Raw genomic sequence first — 18908 nt, forward strand, 5'->3', positions numbered from 1 at the left:
GATTTTGGGTACTAACGTTGTTTATCATATTTACAACATGTAGTAATGTCTGTACTTATGTATCCTGTAATTTTTACATTTATACCTAGTATGTCTCTTTGTTTTACACATCGTTTTCATTGTAATGAAATTTTATACGACTGACATACAAGTGAGAGGCTTAGCTAGCTATAAAACAAGGTATAATCCAGCATTTCCTACAGTAGAAAATGCATGTACCAAGTCAGAATACTGGCAGTTGTTGTCCATTGTTTGATTAGTTTGAAGTAAAGAGTATGAATATCATTGAAAATCCAAAAGACAAATAAAAAATCTCGAAATAGATTTCTTGTTATATAAATGAACATTTTCATAATTTTTTGATTATTCCAAAGGTTTTTCACAGTATATAATTCTGGTTTCTGATACCTTATAAAATAAAATACATTAGGGAAAAAGTAAAAACCAAATAGTTCAGTGAATTTAACTAAATATTTTGCCAAATTATTGCAACAAAAAGTTCCTTGCTCTTATTTGAGTTACTGGTACAACCTATAGGTCTTCAAAACGTTGAAGGAAATAAATAAATTAACTTTTGGATCAAAATATGGATTTTTCCACACAAATCGCTAAAAACATACACAGTGGTAAAATTATCATGTTTGTGATAAATCAATCAGGATTGAAATATAATATAGAACAATTAACTTTCTCTAAAGAAGACAATATTAAGATATTTAAAAGCTTTAATTATTATCACATCATTGAAAACACAAAGACATGTCTTCTTTCATGTCAATGTAAATTGTGTAATTGAACACAATGTTGATTGCTGGAGAGAAAATTCGATTTGAAAAGATCCGGACATAATTTATAGAAAAAATGAAAGTAACTTTTACGATTGTATAATAAAAATCAAATTTGGAAGGTTATTAGTTCAAGGTCCCTGATAATAATTTCTTTTGAAAAACGTTTTAAGCATGATTTATATACCTATATGGAGTTATTTTCTTTCAGAGCGATAGGTCATTCTTTTTCAGTATTAACCCGGACGATACCTTTTTTCAATACAATGTGCTCCAAGGCATAACATAATGACCTGTGGCAGGTCATTATATTATCCTGATTGGAAAACTACTTAAACTGGAGATTAACAGATTTAATTCATTTTATTTTACATAAATTGATCATAACGAAAAGTTGAAAGAAAAGTTGCATGTCACAGATTTCTTGTCACTTTCATCCGTTGAATATTCAACCGCAGCACTAACTGGTGCACCCGCAGCTGCCGATGGGTTTGCCTTCTTTCTTCCGTCTGACTGTCTTAATCCATATAAAATATTTGATGCCTCTTTTTGTTGATCAGAAGAAGTTCTTTTGTATACTCTAACTGCATTTAATACTACGATGACCTGCAATACAAAGCTTAATTATTTTCGTGTTTAAATAAGCACTTTTTTAAACTGTATTTTCAACATCGCAAAACAAGAAATAAAACCGAATAAAATTATATTCAAAATTCAGAGAAGTAACTCAAGCATGACAATGCATAACGGACAAACAGACCATTGGACGAGTAATGGTAAATCTGATTACCCGAAATATCGTGGTCGTGACAGATACAATCCTTTATCTTGATAATAAGTTCGCTGAAGTCTCTGTACTAACATAATTATACATTTTTCTTACAATCATCAGTTTTCTATTAAAGCTATTGAAATACCTGGGGAAAAGAACAGATATTGGATAATATCACACAAACAAGGAATACCTTCAAGTCTGTTTTTTTATCATTTTGTGTTGGATAAATAGGAATATTGAAAAGATAAGACTAGAAATTATGATGTTTCAATCTACTGTTATTTTACCTGTTGTTTCCGCAACGTGTTGTTCTTCTATACCAGCATTATAAAGGCGTGTTGCTGCACATGCTCGGAGGCTATGGTTTGTGCGTTTTCCTGTCAGCCCAATACTTGGGCACAACCTTTTCACAGTGCCTTGTAAAGTGTTGTGTCCAATAGGATTGTTGCCATACCATTGTCTATCTTTGATATGTTTTAGAGGTGTTAGGTAGAAACAATCCTTTCCTCCATTAGCTGGACTGAAATAGAAGAAAACTTTAAATAAAATTTCACTTCAAACACACATAATTTAATAATGTAATACAAGATGATTTTAATAATAGGTAAATTACAGCCAATTTCTTATTGCTTGTGGAGTTACACCTTGGCTGGCTTACTTAATTTGTTTGTATAAATGTAAGCTGAAGCATTGTATTGTATTTAAGATTGACATCTGTAATCAATATAGTAAAATATTATAAAATAAGCATATATTTAAATTTGATTGAAAGTTATCCCAACTACAATTGTCAATATATGTAACAGGGCAAACAAGCTTACCAAAGTATTACCCTACATGAATTATGAATCAAGCTGTAAAAAGAAATTATGTTAGATAAGATCAACAAATATTTCAGATTTTATCATATTCATAGAAGGCCGATGAGAAGATATGTTAAAGAAATCAATATGAAATCCGGTGGATTCGTATTTGAAAATTTAATGAGACCTGTATAAGGAAATCGGTACAGAGACGGCTTTTAAATAAGGGGGTGGGATACCACTTGCGTTATAATTTTTTTGCCTATGAGTTTGAATCTCCTTCTGGTATCTTCTCCCCTCTTTATCATCATTTTAACGTACAAGGAAAACCATTTGTCGGGGTTTTTTTTGTAAATGATAAAAAACATAACGCGTTAAAAAACCGCCCCATTTTTTTTTATAAAGTTATTAATAAATAATAAGCTACTTACCAAAGTGACTTGTACTTTTCAAATACTGTAACAATACATTTATTTCTGTTTTCTGGATTTTCAAATGCTCGGACACATTTTGGAACAACTTTTCTGTGCTTTAGGCCATCCGCGTGAGCTTTTGAAACATCCTCTTTGAACAACAGATATCTTAATTGAGCATCCTTATCTTGAAATGGGCCAGTTATTTGCGGATTGGAATTAAGTCTGAGCCGTCGGTGTTCAGTGCCTTCCCTTAATGCAAAATGTAAACCACATAGATAAAGCAATGTGTCTAGAAGTTGTTGGAGATTATCCACGCCAAGGATACCCTTATCATATAATGATGTTTCTTCACCTACCGATATCACATTAGCCTGCTTGCACGTATTTGCACAGAGACCTTCAGTTGCTCTTTCTTTCATGACAGCATCTAACACTTGTATAGCCCTAAGAAATTCAGGATTCGTAAAGAAGTTAATTCTTGACGACTTCTGATGGCGAATATATCCCTGTATTGAGGAAAACAGGTCATAAATACTATTGGACGGATATGTACCTCCGTCTTTTTTCTTCGCCTCTGCTATAAAATACTGTAATGAAGTGGACAGTTCTGTTAGTCCATGTGTACCAAATCCTTTTGCAAACAATTCGGGGAAATCCTAAATTATCTGATATCGGACGTAAACGGCGCTCGGCTTGCCAACTATTGAAAGCATTGTGACCCCATTTATATTTTTTGACTGAATTTTTAGGCACCGATTCCTCTATCTGTTTTGAAGGGATTTAACTGTCTCTGGTTGACCGTGTCTAAACTTTTGACGGGTAATTTACAAATCATTATCACTTGGTTTTAAATCAAAATAACTTAGAATGTCAGTTTCGGGGTGTCCGGATTGTTCAAAGAAAGACCTCCCTCCGGTCGGTCTTTCAATTGATCAATCCTGACACCCCTCGGTGTGTTCTACGACAAGAAAAACCTTAAAATATGCATTATCTATAACTTAAATGTGGACATGTAAAGCTAATTTAATGACTAATGAATGGTTGAATAATAATTTAAATACATCTCATGTCAGGGGATTAACATGAAATATGCTACAAATGAATATTGATTATTATGAAAACATTGACGTTAGAAAGAGATAATACACAGATTCAATAAAAAATGAAACACGATAATACGTATGTACTAATCCCGGCTTAAGACAGGACTACGACATATGCATCCATTAACTTATCGGTGAATCTGATACACGGCTGATAACACATATAATCTTCATAATAACGCCAAATATCAGCATGGCGATGTTAAATCTGTTTCCGCATATTTTTTTTTTTGCCCTTCCTTCGCTATTAGTCGAATACATATTGTTAGGATATCGTAACAAAACCTACACCTAACTATAATTTCGGCTTTCCGCACCCAAGTGTTACCCTCCCTCGCTAGTAGAAACTCGAGTTACACAGTTCATGGTAATATTAGACAAGAAAATAGGATTGATTAAGAAATAATTCATGGGGGCTTGAATATATCGTTATTTTACCACGGGTTGGCCCTTTATGACAAATATTTTACCCTGAGCGATAGCGAGGGGTAAAATATCGGCATAAAGGGACAACCCGTGGTAAAATCTAGATATATTCAAGCCCCCATGAATTATTTCGATTATAATAGGACAAACACGGCAATTGTTTTGGATCGAAGCGCTCTAGGTGTTGGCCATTATTTGCCGTTCCCATAAATTAACGCACTTTTAAATTGGCGTAAAAGAACGGAACAAACAGAATAAGTGACATGCTAAAACTATTCACAAAACTTTTTGGGATAGATTTGGATGAATTTTAATGATAATTTACTTATATGTCTTCTATGTATATAAAAAAATGGGCTTATACCACATTTTAGCATCGTTTGTTTACGTTTCCTGTTGTAATGATTTTCGGTATCAAAAGCGTGTGTTTTTCCCGTAAAATGCTTAAATTATAACGTCATCATTCTATGACGTCGGGTACTTCATTCATAAAAAAAACATATGACGTGGGAGTGCGATCGGAACGGCCAATACAATATATTCATATTTTACCACGGGTGTGTACTCAAAGCGTTTGAAGGACGTCATGTTAGAAATGCAAATAACCTAAGTATCTATTTATAACATGAAGGATCGTAATATCCAGTAACGTTAATAATCATTGGAGTCCGTCAAAACTAGTGACAACTCTACAATAGATCCACCCATCGGATCACCAGTAAATTAAAATGTTATACACGACTGAAAACAGTTATCATAGTCATTATTACTCTTCAGACTAAATATCAGGACATCTATTTTAAATTTGCAAATGTGTTTTTTTTTCTCGAAGGGATTCGAACTCGTACTATTTGGGTTATCGTTTTTTGATAATTTCAAAAATAGGAATTGATAATTACAAAACAAAAATCGTCTTGTTTGTCATAGATTCTGGTACTGAGATGACCGTGTATGGAAAATCGAGGTACAAGTATAAATCGATTTGTATCATAAAATTGATTAAATGACTTTGTTTGATATAGCTGTGATATAGGTCGAAACGAGATGAGATTTTATGTATATTTTACAGATTCGTAGCCCATATCTAAAATAATAAAATTGCCTGTTTTTAAATATTGTGGTCGTCTAAATTATTTGCCACACTAAAAGTTAATGGCATGTTTATGGTGTATAAATAAAACAGCCACTTAAAAAAAAACACGTTTCATTTAGTTGGTGGATTGAACCTGGTCTTATAGCTAGTTAAATCTTTCGCTTGTATGCCAGTCACATCAAATTCCTGTATATTGACACTGATGTGTGAACAAAATAAAAAAAAACACAATACGTCAAAATGTCCACAAAAGGGGTACAGCAGTCAACATTGTGTTGTAATCTTACTCAATAACTTCCTAAACACTCTTAACATCAGATTCCAATATTGATATTCAAATATCAATGAGAGGTAATGCATTCCACACCATATGACAGAGTCCACGAAAATCCATCTGTGAGTCTGGTCAACTTCTTGAAAACGAGATATTTGAATTAAATATATATTCATAAAAATATTTAAAGGTGAGCAAAAATACGAATTTGATACAACTGCTTATTGTTAATTAGAAAACACAAAATAACTGTTTTATATTTGATTTACGTTAACAACTAATCTGAACGATGGAATTTTATTCAACTGCTAAATCACACATGTGAAACAAGTACTTAAATTCAAGCAGGAATCACATAACATGTTCTGATAAATATACTGTTCTTTATTGTGACCTTATAATCTGTTAATTTGTTTTAATCGCACCTACTAATTGATACCATGATTGTTTAAATTAGAGATTATCTATAAGTCATTAACAAACAATAGAAAATATCTACCCAATCCATGCTACCTTTGATTTAGATTTTCTATTCCTTTTTAAAATTATTAATAATATCAATATACGTTTATAGAAGGATTCAAAATATCAACTTTATGTACTTGTCTCGATTTTGCTGATGTACTATGAACTTATTTACTATAATTATATTGCATATATGAAGTTCTTTGCCAATAAACACATTACAAAAAAAAAAACAATAGAAAAGAAAATACATTAAAGAAACATAATGACGAATAAATGGAAATTACGGATGTACATCAGTATATGCATGATATGTATTCTAAAATTTCTGTTAAGCATGGGACACCTTTATTGAAAATGAATAAAATGGCAATACACAATAATATAATATACGACATTCATCTATTTAAAATTCCCAGCACCACACAGATTAATATGCTTCCGAATATAATTAAAACAATAGAATATTTCGACAGTTATGAAATAAAATGTTTCTCAAACCATGTGTTACCATCATGCCGATGCACGCTACCATTACTTAATTTTTTGAAGTTAGATTGTCTAAGTCTACATTCGTTAGTAATTGTCTAAACAGGAGTTTTAAATATTAATGGTTTCCTCGAAATCAGTTTTGTTTACATCAATGTCCACATAACAGAAGAGGTGGATAATCAATTGAGAAGATCAGCTGGTGATATATGTCTGGGATAAGAAAATTCTGTTTTGTGCTGACATGAATTGTCATTGATCTGGTAATATTTATAAATGTTTTCACAATTTTTTTTAAATACTAAGGCTTTTCTACCTTAGGCATAGATTACCTTTGCTGTATTTGGCAAAACTTTAAGGAATTTTGGTCCTCAATGCTCTTCAACTTTGTACTTTATTTGGCCTCTTAAAAGTTTTGGATACGAGCGTCACTGATGAGCCTTTTGTAGACGAAACGCGCGTCTGGCGCATATACTAAATTTAGTCCTGGTATCTATGATAGTTAAGGTAAACAGGAAATTTATAAAAAAAAAAAAAAAAAAAAGACCACATTATTGATGTTCGTGTCAACACCGAAGTGTCGACTGGTGATACCATCGGGGACGAAACGTCCACCAGCAGTGGCATCGACCGAGTGGTGTAGATAGTTATCAGAGGTACCAGGATTATAATTTAGTACGCAAGACGTGCTTTTCGTCTACACAAGACTTCTCAGTGACGCTCATATCAAAATATTTAAAAAGCCTTCTAAAGAAAGTATGTTATGGGATACGATGAAGACCATACCAGATGATTTATTTTTTACGGAAAACATTTTCACATGTGTCTTAACAATTTCCTCCTGTGAGTAGTTCTATTAATTACTGACGGGAGGTTTGGCTTGTCATAATGCCAGGTTAAACAAACAAATCTCAACAATACTGAATTTGGAGGAAAATTCAAAATCACTGTATAATCAAAATACTGAACATCGGATGACAGAAAGTTCTTGTGGATGGTCAAAAGCACTTTTCAGAGAATGGATTGAACCTGGTTTTGTAGCATTAAACCTCTGAATTGTATGACAGTCTCAACCTACCATTTATTCTATCAATGCCCTTACTGTGCAAAGTCATGGATATGACAGTGGTTATTAAGTAGTTCGTTTCAATTTAGACGTTTGTTTTTGTTGCAATTCAGTATTTTTCAATGTAAGTTAAAAACTCTTTAGAAACAGGGCATTATTAAAACAAACTACCATGCAGCTAGCATTAACTTAGAAATCACTATTTGTTGAGTAAAGGCCTCTTTATTCAACACTTCAATAGAAACTGACTATTGCCAGGATAACAAAAACCAAAGGGACTAATCAGCGTGTGCAAATACTCTTGGATGATTAAAAATTTCAGGGACGAGCATTGCATAGAGATCTGAGTAAAGTCAACAATGATGGCTCCCTCTGGAACTACGCGGCAGTACATAGATCATGTGACTTCAGCATGTGACAGCAGTTTCAAATTGGCAGTTATTTATAAATTTTCGTGGTGTTTACATATCAAGAAAGCCGAATGACAAACTGCAACCTGCCTTAATTGTTGTTTATTAATCCCGCTACAGACACGTTACCTGTATCAAAGTCTTTAAGAGTTTATAATCAGAATAAAAAATGATTTTTGGCGTCCTAAAATTAACTTGTATAGTTTTAGCTTGATGTGTTTGAGCTTTCAATTTTTCCATTTGATAAGGGACTTTCCATTTGAACTTTCTTTGGAGTTACGTTTTTTGATGCAAGTGATAGGTGCAACTTAAAAAAGCTCTAAAAATTTCTAGCTATATTTAAAGTGTAAAACAATTCAAATGGGGAAACCAATGGCCTTATCGGTATAGCATGCACTTCCATTTAATTTTAATACCTATATGGAGTTATTTTCTTTCAGAACAGGTCTTTTTCATAATCAACCCGGACGATACCATGTTTCAATGGTATATGCTCCCAAGCATAAAATAATGACCTGTGTAAGGTCATTTTTTTTCCTTGATAAACATGCAATCTATGATTTACTTCAAACTTTTATTCGTCTAATAGTTTTTTGTTGCCGATGTTGGAAATTTATTTTCTCAAGTTCAACCAATGATAGATGTAAAAGAATCCGTCATTGTAGACCCGCAATTTAATTTTAGAAACAAATAACGTGAAGTTTTGTTGATTTATCGCTATAATAAAGAAACATTATCATATAGGTCAGATGAATTTTAATGTAGACTTTCATAAAATAAATCCAGATTTAACATATTCGTGTGTAAGATTTTGAAAATCTTATTGAGTCAAACTGAATAGGTTGATAACTTAACGTTCAGTGGCAAATATTTCATGCATGTTCAGAACGATACACACTGAATAGGAAATCATACTGTGACCTACATGTATTTATATTCGTCGTTGTGTCAGTTCGTAACTTTTTTTAAAATTTATGTATACCCTTTACTCTATCAAATGATCAACTAATAAAATAATCTTATATTCTATTGAATATAACATTAACGTAACTCAGGAAAGGGTCGGGTGCGGAGGGTATATAATTTTATCCTGATTATCTTTTAATCAAATGTATTGCTATTCGAAAGAAAATCTTTCTGAATTTTTCTTTCGATTCAAGTAAAATGGTACGATAAATAACAACTTTTCCGCAATAGAAATAAAATAACAAAACCAAAAAAACCAAACATACCCCCTCCCCCTTTTCCATAAGCTAAGTGATACAATAAATAACTAACTTACATTGTGTCTTGTATTTGTCATACACCGTTATCGGATGGTAACAATACATTTGTGTCTTACTTCAAGCAGTTACAGTAATATATTTATTGTGTATGGATAACAATTTTTGAAAGGTTTATATCTAAATTATTTAGTGAGTTTTATTTCACATTTTAAATGAGCCGCATGGCGTATTAAAACCTGAACGCATTAGAAAAGAATATCCCACTTTAGTGTTGTCGGTAAAAAAGGATACTAAATTTTACAAATCTTTATAAAATTAATATTTTTTGACGGTATATAAGTCAGATAATGCATATTTTAAGGTTTTTCTAGTCGTAGAACACACCTCGGGTTCTCAGGATTGTTCAAAGAACGACCTCCCTCCGGTCGGTCTTTCATTTAAATCAATCCTGACACCCCTCGGTGTGTTCTACGACAAGAAAAATCTTAAAATATGCATTGTCTATAACATAGCCGAGAATAAATGTTTGTCAATGGAATTTAAGGCTTGATTACAAAAATGAAAACAATTATATATATATAAAGCTTTAGTAAACAGTTATTATTTTGACATTAATATATGCTGATGGTGAGGGTTCGAATCTCCACAGGTATCACAGATGTAATTGAATTAACCAATTACAAATGATTGGTGCATGCGATTTAAAATAAAAAATAATTGTCTCTTTTTATTGTGAAATTATATAATTATCATGAACATAACGATGGCGAAACAGAAGTCAATGTTATTTATATATTACTGCTAGTGGGTGGTGAAGGACACTTAATGTTTTATTCCACTCCATTGGAGGTGTGCATACAATGGCAGAATCTAATACAAATACAGATACAAATTAGCAATCTCGATCTGAAGTGCTTTTGATTTTATGATTGGTCAATCTTTTACAAACAAACATGGACACTTTATTTCAATACATAAAAGGAAAAGAAGATATATTATTTAGTTGAAAAGATATCTTATTTAGTTAATTAGATATCTTATTAAGTTGATAAGATGTTTCTATTAGAAACTATATAAAAGATATCTTATGTATATCTTATCAACTTAATAAGATATCTTTTGAACTAAATAAGATATCTTTTGAACTAAATAAGATATCGTGTATGTGAAATAAGATAAATTTATAACAAATTTAATAAGATATCTTATTTAATTATCGAGGTATCGCTATTAATTTATCAGATATCTCTATTAATTTATAAGACATCTTATTTAATTATGAAGATATCTGATTTACTTTATAAGATATCTTGAAAGTGAATAAATATAAAAATGGCTTGACATATTCTTGTCAATTACTTGTGCTAGGTTATTATCATCCAGAATATTAATCAGTTGTTGATGTAGTGCTAGATCAGGTTTGTTTAGTAATACCAAGTGTTTTCTCAGTTTAGCGTTTGGAAAGACAATCGAGAGTTTGTATCGCAGATATGACTCAGATATAGACACGTGCATGTCATGTATGTCTGATAAGTCATTTCTAAATTGCATTGATAATTTGATGGTATTTGAATTGGATTGAGTTCTAGATTGTATAACAGCTCCGTATACTTATTGACTCTTTGACGTCCATTACTTGTTTACTAGTATAAGTCACATTTTAATATATTTGTTTTATTAATGCATTTGATAAATTAAAATTCTGACGTATGTCCGACTTTTCTTTTCATTCGTTATAACCTTTCGTTAATGTATTTCCTTATTATTTTTATTATTGTTTGACAATCATTTAACTGTGATCTCTAATTTAAACAATATTGTTACATTGTATTGTTATACTAAGTAATTATGATTGAAACAAATTAAAAGGAGTTAAGGTTATAATTTAGAACAGCATATTTATAAGAACATGTTAGGTGGTTCCTGCTCATTACAAAGATTTTAATCTACGTACTAGTTACTTGTTTGTGCTTTACTAATTTACTGATATGGATATTATTACATCTATCAGGTTTGTGTTTCTATGTTTCATAATGTTATATGACGTTCAATGTCAGAATAAATCAAATATAAAACAGTTATATAGTGATGTGTTTTCAAATTACCAAAAATCAATTGTACCAAATTCTGATTTTTCTTCACCTCTAAATATTACTGTGAGTTTATTTTTGATCACCATAACTCGTTTTCAAGAGGTTGACCAGACGCTTGATCTGGCAGCTGGAATAAGTGCGAGTTGGATAGATGAGGACTTATCGTGGAATTCGTCATCATATGGTAATGCAGAAAACATAGTGGTACCTTTGACCGATGTTTGGACCCCAAAGTTTTTACTTGCAAACTCAGTTACAACTTATGAACCGTTAGGTGGAAACAACGCTAATTTTGCGACACTCAAAAGCACTGGTGAGGTGGCTATATTTGTTGGCGACGTATTGTCATCTAAGTGTACAACAAATATATATAAGTTTCCGTTTGATTCTCAGACGTGTTATCTGATATTCTTTGTGTCGAGTATGACATCGGAAACAGTTACATTGAATCCAGCTTTTAATCCTGTTGAACTATCCTTTTTCACACCAAATTCGGACTGGTCATTACAATCATATAAAGGTGAAACGTCAATTTGGAATGGGTATTCTATATTTACCTTCACACTAACAATACAACGTTCGCCTTTATATTACACAGTATTAGTGTGTCTTCCTACTATATTGTTTGGATTACTCAATCCAATGGTGTTTCTACTTCCGGTAGAATCTGGAGAACGAATAGGACTTTCAATAACTATATTACTGTCTTATGCAATATTTTTGTCCATGGTACAAACGGCTATACCAGCAACGTCCAATCCAATGAGTCTTCTCTTAATCATAATGATTGTTACTATATCCTTAAGTGGAATCATTCTGGCTTTAACAATTTACATATCTTTGCTTTATCATAGAGATCTAAAGACTAAAATGAATTTTTTCTGGAGGTATATTGGGACACGAAAAAATACATTAAAAGGCGTGCAGCCATTTACAAACGATTGTGAAGGAGAGAATATGAAATCGTGGACAGAGACAAGTCCATCTTGGAAGGATGTTTGCGAGGGATTAGACAATATCGTGATGGTTATATCTTACTGTATCTTATTCATTATCAACTTTGCATACTTTATAGCTGTATTGAGTTGATTTCATTTCAATAAGGTTATGTCATAATGTGTCTTTTTCATTATCAACTGTGCATGTTTTACAGCTGTATTCATTTAAATGAGTAAATATCATAATGTTTCTTATTCATGATCGACTTTCCATATTTTATAGTTGTATTGAGGTGATATCATTTCAAAAAGTTTATATCATAATATGTCTTATTCATTATCGACTTTGCATATTTTATAGCTGTATTGAGGTGATATCATTTCAATAAGGTTATATCATAATATGTCTTATTCATTATCAAATGTGCATATTTTATAGCTGTATTAACGGGATATCATTTCAATAAGGTTATGTCATAATATGTCTTATTCATTATCAACTGTGCATATTATAAAGCTGTATTGAGGTGATATCATTTCAGTAAGGTTTTGTCCTTTTGTGTCATTATTATTTATTGTTAACCGTGCATATTTCATAAATAAATTATTGTGATATAATTTCAACAATTATTTCCTTTAGTTCGTGTTTTTTTTTCTTGAGTGTTCTCTTTCATACCCTGTCAGAAACGTATAATGTCGTAGACATATACTGTGGTTACAAGTTAACAACTCTCCCCGAATGAAAATATCATAATTCAATATAGTTTGAAGATTTTTTTAAGTTTCCCCCTTAGTTTGACGTACTTACTGGTAAAGTGTTGTTTAAAGTCTACAATGCCTTTTCCCCATTTGCCTACGAACTATTCTACTTTCCTTTTCACCGAAATATATCCAGATAAATTGTCTTTGAATCAACCATTTAAATAGAAGCCACATTTAAAGCTTAATAACAAAACTAAAATATATTGAAATAAAGTTTACCTCGAATTTGACACACAAGGTCATCTCAGTTAGCATCTTAGTACCAGATTCTATGACAAACGAGCCAAATTTAATTCTGAAATTATCAATTTCCCTCACCTTAGTACCAATATACCAACTTCACCTGCATAAGGGATATCCATTTCATAACTTATTCGGTATTCAAGAGCATCCAGCAACTACTAAACTTTGTGAAGGTTGATGAACCAGTGTTATGTCAAAAACGTCTCGTCCTTTTTCTAAAAAAAAATCATCGGAAGGTACTGAGACCTTGTTGATAAATATTCCGTATCAACTTCACAAATAACACATGATGGTCTTGTAGTATAGATTTTGGATACTGAAGTTGTTTTTCCTATTTACAACATGTAATAGTGTCTGTACTTATGTATCACGTAATTTTTTAAATATCTGTTTTTCAATATTATAATAATGATTAAAATCATAACACAACGTTGAATTATGTACCTCTATTTTTTACATTTATATCTAGTATAAAATTAAGAATGGAAATGGGGAATGTGTCAAAGAGACAACAACCCGACCAAATAAAAAAACACAACAACAGAAGGTCACCAACAGGTCTTCAATGTAGCGAGAAATTTCCGCACCCGGACGCGTCCTTCAGCTGGCCCCTAAACAAATATATACTAGTTCAGTGATAATGAACGCCATACTAATTTCTAAATTGTACACAAGAAACTAAATTTAAAATAATACAAGACTAACAAAGGCCAGAGGCTCCTGACTTGGGACAGGCGCAAAAATGCGGCGGGGTTAAACATGTTTGGGAGATCTCAACCCTCCCCCTATACCTCTAACCAATGTAGAAAAGTAAACGCATAACAACACGCACAATAAAATTCAGTTAAAGAGAAGTCCGAGTCTGATGTCAGAAGATGTAACCAAAGAAAATAAACAAAATGACAATAAAACATAAATAACAACAGACTACTAGCAGTAAACTGACATGCCAGCTCCAGACTTCAATTAAACTGACTGAAAGATTATGATTTCATCATATGAACATCAGGCACAATCCTTCCCGTTAGGGGTTTAGTATCATACCATCATAACATATATGAGAAGAACATAACCCGTGTTATGCCAACTGTTTTTAGAATAAATGTGTTTAGTTCCGACGCAAAGACCTTATCAGTGACTCAATATTCACGCCAAAATATGCAATATTTAATGACTTGACAACAGTATCGTAATTATATCACTTCTTAATAAGTCTATTCAAAGGTTTTGTAAGTTTATGAGGTGAATACTGACACCTTTGTGCTTTATAAAGAATATTTCCATAAAAAAATTGGATGTGAAATACCTGAACGTATAAGAAGTCTGCATGTTGAGCTATACGAATGATGTCTTTATGCCAATGATAAAATTTACTAAATGTGTTGACTAGTTTGTGATATCGAAAACCCTGGTGTAATAATTTTTCAGTAATACAAAAAATTCTCTCTTTAAAATCTAAAACATTGTTACATACACGAGCGAATCGTACAAGTTGAGATATATAAACACCGTAAGATGGTGACAAGGGAACATAGTATGTCTCTTTGTTTTACAAATCGTTGTCACTATAATAAAATTGTATACGACTTCCATACAAGTGAGAGGTTTAGCTAGCTATAAAACAAGGTTTAATTCAGACTTCCCTACAGTAGAAAATGCATGTACCAAGTCAGAAATATGGCAGTTGTTGTCCATTGTTTGATTAGTTTTGGCGCTTTGGTTTTGAAATTTGATTAGAGACTTTTCGTTTTGAATTTTCTTCAGAGTTCAGTAGTTTTGTGATTTTTACCTTTTGATGTCACATCTACCTTTTCGAAAACAAAATCGTAATTACAGTTGAAGTAAAGAGTATGAATATCATTGAAAATCTAAAAGACAAATAGACAAATAGATTTCTTTGTGATAGAAATGTATATTTTCATAAATATTTGATTATTCCAAAGTTTTTTCACAGTATATGATTCTGGTTTCTGACACCTTCATAAATAAAATTCATCAAGAAAAAAGTCAAACCCAAATAGTTCAGTGAACTTAACTAAACATTTTGCCAAATTATTGCAACAAAATTTATTGATCTTATTTTATTTACTGGCACAGCCTTGGTCATTAAAATGTTGGAGGAAATCAATGATATTATTTCCCTTACAGCAGATTCCAACGAGTATGAAGCTACGTGTAGATTCTTTGGTTAGCTTCCTTTCTAGCACAACCATGAAATCATTATAAGGTAAGGTACACAAGCCTTTGGTCGGCGTCAATAGTTAAACAAGAGTGCACAAACTGAAATGTCTCGCCTTCTTTACTAATCATTGATATTATGTTGATAGTCCTAAGTATAAAGTTTTATTACAACTGTCACATAAACTTAACATTAACCAAGATAGATAAACAAAGACCGATGAACCATGAAAATGAGGTCAAGGTCAGATGAACCATGCCAGTCAGACATGTACAGCTAACAATGCTTCCACACATTAAATAAAGTTGACCTTTTACTTATAGTTAAAGAAAAATAGACCAAAACACAAAAACTTAACACTGTGCATTGAACCATGAAATAAAGGTCATGGTCAAATAAAACATGCGGCACTGACATATAAATCATAAAATATTTCCATACACCAAATATAGTTGACCTATGGCATATAATATTAGATAAAAAGACCAAAACTCAAAAACTTAACTATAACCACTGAACCATGAAAATGAGGTAAAGGTCAAATGACATCTGCCGCTAGACATATACACCTTACAATCATTCCATACAACAAATATAGTAGACCTATTGCATAAAGTATAAGAGAAACAGACCAAAACACAAAAACTTAACTATAACCACTGAACCATGAAAATGAGGTCAAGGTCAGATGACACCTGCCAGTTGGACATGTACACCTTACAGTCCTTCCATACGCCGAATATACTAGCCCTTTCAAGTGGTCACTGAACCATTAAAATGAGGTCAAGGACATTTGACATGTGACTGACGGAAACTTCGTAACATGAGGCATCTATATAAATAGTATGAAGCATCCAGGTTTTCCAGATTCTAAAATATAAAGCTTTTAAGAAGTTAGTTAACGCCGCCGCCGCCGCCGCCGCCGCCGCCGTAGCCGCCGCCGGATCACTATCCCTATGTTGAGCTTTCTGCAACAAAAGTTGCAGGCTCGACAAAAATGGTTAAACAGAGAACCAATCAGAACTAAGACAGTTTAAAAATAAGTTTTCAATCTAAATTAAAAATTTATTGATAATTATAATCTTATTCACAAGCGTGCTGTATGTGTGTTTGATTTGCCAATTTTATTTCAATCAATTACCCAGTTCATTTATAAATCCAGTTATGTGTATGCACTTAACTATGGTCCAATCACAGCCTAATTATTTATATACGGTTTATTAGTTTGATATGACCCCTTCTGTAGCGTTAGAATAATAAATTATTCAAACAGCAATAGTATAAAAACAGCAAAGATAATGAATGATAGAGATAGGCTAATTTGTCCATATACAATATTATTTATTATTTCATTGCATTTCAAAGTTAGACGGGATTTTGTGGCAAATAAATCAAGATATTTGTAGAAAATCCACCGATATTTTTGTTATAAAATTTCAAGAATAGATTACTCACTTGAATTTCTATATGGTGTGATAGCGTTTATTGTTTACAAAAATTCATAAACTATCTTATTTTTTAAATCGTGCTACGTCACGAAAGTCGAGCGCACCATATGAGAACTTAAATTGGTCCGTATTCAAATTTGTTTAAACCAATATTTGAATTTATAAACTTGATTTTAGGAAATCATTGCAAGCACTGCTTGCAATAACTCTCCATTTATCAAGCACCAAATTGCCAACTATGACAGTACAAGGGGAAATGCTGTGGATTTCTATAAAATTTACATTTGTTTAGCATTGAATCAACACAAAGGTGTCTCATCCTTGAACAAAACATTAACCGTAACTCCGCTTTTTACTTCATTGTGATACATGTACAAAGATTTTTTTTATTAAATCAAAAACTATAAGAAATGAAATCTAATTTGCAAAGTTGTTTAGGTAAACCCGTTTGTATGAAACAAACATATTATAAACAGACCATTTATATGAGTGTTTTCATTTGATGATAAATTGGTGCTATGCTCCTCCCAATTTTAAGGTAATAATCACTTCATAGTTGACTAACAAGGAAGCTAACCAAAGGATCTACCTATAGCTTCAAACTCGTTGGAATCTGCTGTAACTTCTGGGTCAATTTATGGATCTTTACTCACAAATCGCTGAAAACATATATATTCATAAATGATTGTGACAAATCAGTCAGAATAGAAATGAAATATATGATAATTAACTTTCAATAAAAAAAAATTGAAATATTTGAAGGCTTTATTTAATATGATATTTATAACAATATTGATTGCTGGAGAGAAAATTCGATTTGCAAAGATCCGGACCTTATTTTTATAAAAAAAAAATTAAAGAAGTCATTTATAAGAATGTATTAGAAAAAATAAATTTGGATTGTAATTAGTTCAAGGTCCCTGGTAATAATTTCTTTTGAAAAACGATTTAAGCATGATTAAAGAGTGGCCATGACATGCTAATGCAATGACTAATGAATGGTTAAATAATCATTTAAATACTTCTCATGTCAGCGGATTAACATGAAATATGCTACAAATAAATATTGATTATTAAGATAACATTGACATTAAAAAGAAATAATATACACCAAGTGTTATTAAACAGATTCAGAATAAAAATAAAATACATTATACGTATGTACCAATCCCGACTAAAGACAAGACTACGACATATGCATCCATTAACTTAAAGTTGATACACGGCTGATAACACATATTATATTCATAATTACGCTAAATATCAGCACAACAATGTTAAATTTGTTTCCATATATTTTTTTGTTCTTCTCTCACCATTAGGCGAACACCATGATATTTGGATATCGTGACAAGACCACCTGCACTACGTCAAGAGTGATTGACCACTAGGTCACATACACCTAACTCAAATTTCGGCTTTCCGCAGGCAAGTGTTACTTTTCTTCGTGAGTAGAATCTCGAGTGGTAACACAGTTCATGATAACTTAGGCCATGAAGATGGATTGATTGCAGATAACCTTAATATCTATCATAAAGGATCGTAAGATACAATCATGGGGAGTCGTCAAAACTAGATCGCTAGTAAATCAAAATGTGATACTCGACTGAAAAAACATATCATATTCATTATTACTCTAAATATCAAGACAGAAATCATAAATTTGCTACATTTTGTGCTTCCCTTCTCTTCTTTGGTGTTTGTATAGCAATGTTGATTTAACAGGTCAGGACCACTACCTTATATGTAAATGCATAAATTAGCATACTTATGTTCTCGCACATGTAATTGTTTATTTACATGTGACGCAATTTATTTTTACCTAGGTTTTTGACCAATCCACTAAATGAGTCACAATGCATGATGGACTACTACGTGTTTACAATCAACCAAGAACACGTGTTATTTACTGAA

The 18908-nt window shown here is 31.9% G+C and overlaps 2 protein-coding genes across 2 annotated transcripts; one reads left to right on the top strand and one right to left on the bottom strand.

The window, feature by feature from the left end:
* Window positions 1–1166: 1166 nt before the first annotated feature.
* Window positions 1167–6183, bottom strand: LOC134693586 (uncharacterized). Its single transcript, XM_063554428.1, has 4 exons — window positions 6175–6183; window positions 2795–3366; window positions 1837–2080; window positions 1167–1391 (listed from the first exon to the last, which is right to left on the bottom strand). The coding sequence occupies exons 1-4, from the start codon at window positions 6181–6183 to the stop codon at window positions 1167–1169; spliced, it is 1050 nt and encodes a 349-aa protein (XP_063410498.1).
* A 5181-nt stretch (window positions 6184–11364) lies between these two features.
* On the top strand, window positions 11365–12513 carry LOC134693587 (acetylcholine receptor subunit alpha-1-B-like). Its single transcript, XM_063554429.1, has one exon. The coding sequence runs from the start codon at window positions 11365–11367 to the stop codon at window positions 12511–12513; it is 1149 nt and encodes a 382-aa protein (XP_063410499.1).
* The last annotated feature ends 6395 nt before the right edge of the window (window positions 12514–18908 follow it).

This window comes from Mytilus trossulus, chromosome 12, assembly GCF_036588685.1.
Source record: "Mytilus trossulus isolate FHL-02 chromosome 12, PNRI_Mtr1.1.1.hap1, whole genome shotgun sequence".
Lineage (NCBI taxonomy): Eukaryota > Metazoa > Mollusca > Bivalvia > Mytilida > Mytilidae > Mytilus > Mytilus trossulus.

Coding starts and splice junctions, on each gene's coding strand:
- LOC134693586 (XM_063554428.1), bottom strand. Junction 2,081..2,794: donor GAAAAGTACAAGTCACTTTG/GTAAGTAGCTTA, acceptor CTTCTATTTCAG/TCCAGCTAATGGAGGAAAGG. Junction 1,392..1,836: donor AAACAACAGGTAAAATAACA/GTAGATTGAAAC, acceptor TTTGTATTGCAG/GTCATCGTAGTATTAAATGC.
- LOC134693587 (XM_063554429.1), top strand. CDS start 11,365: ATGTTATATGACGTTCAATGTCAGAATAAATCAAATATAAAACAGTTA.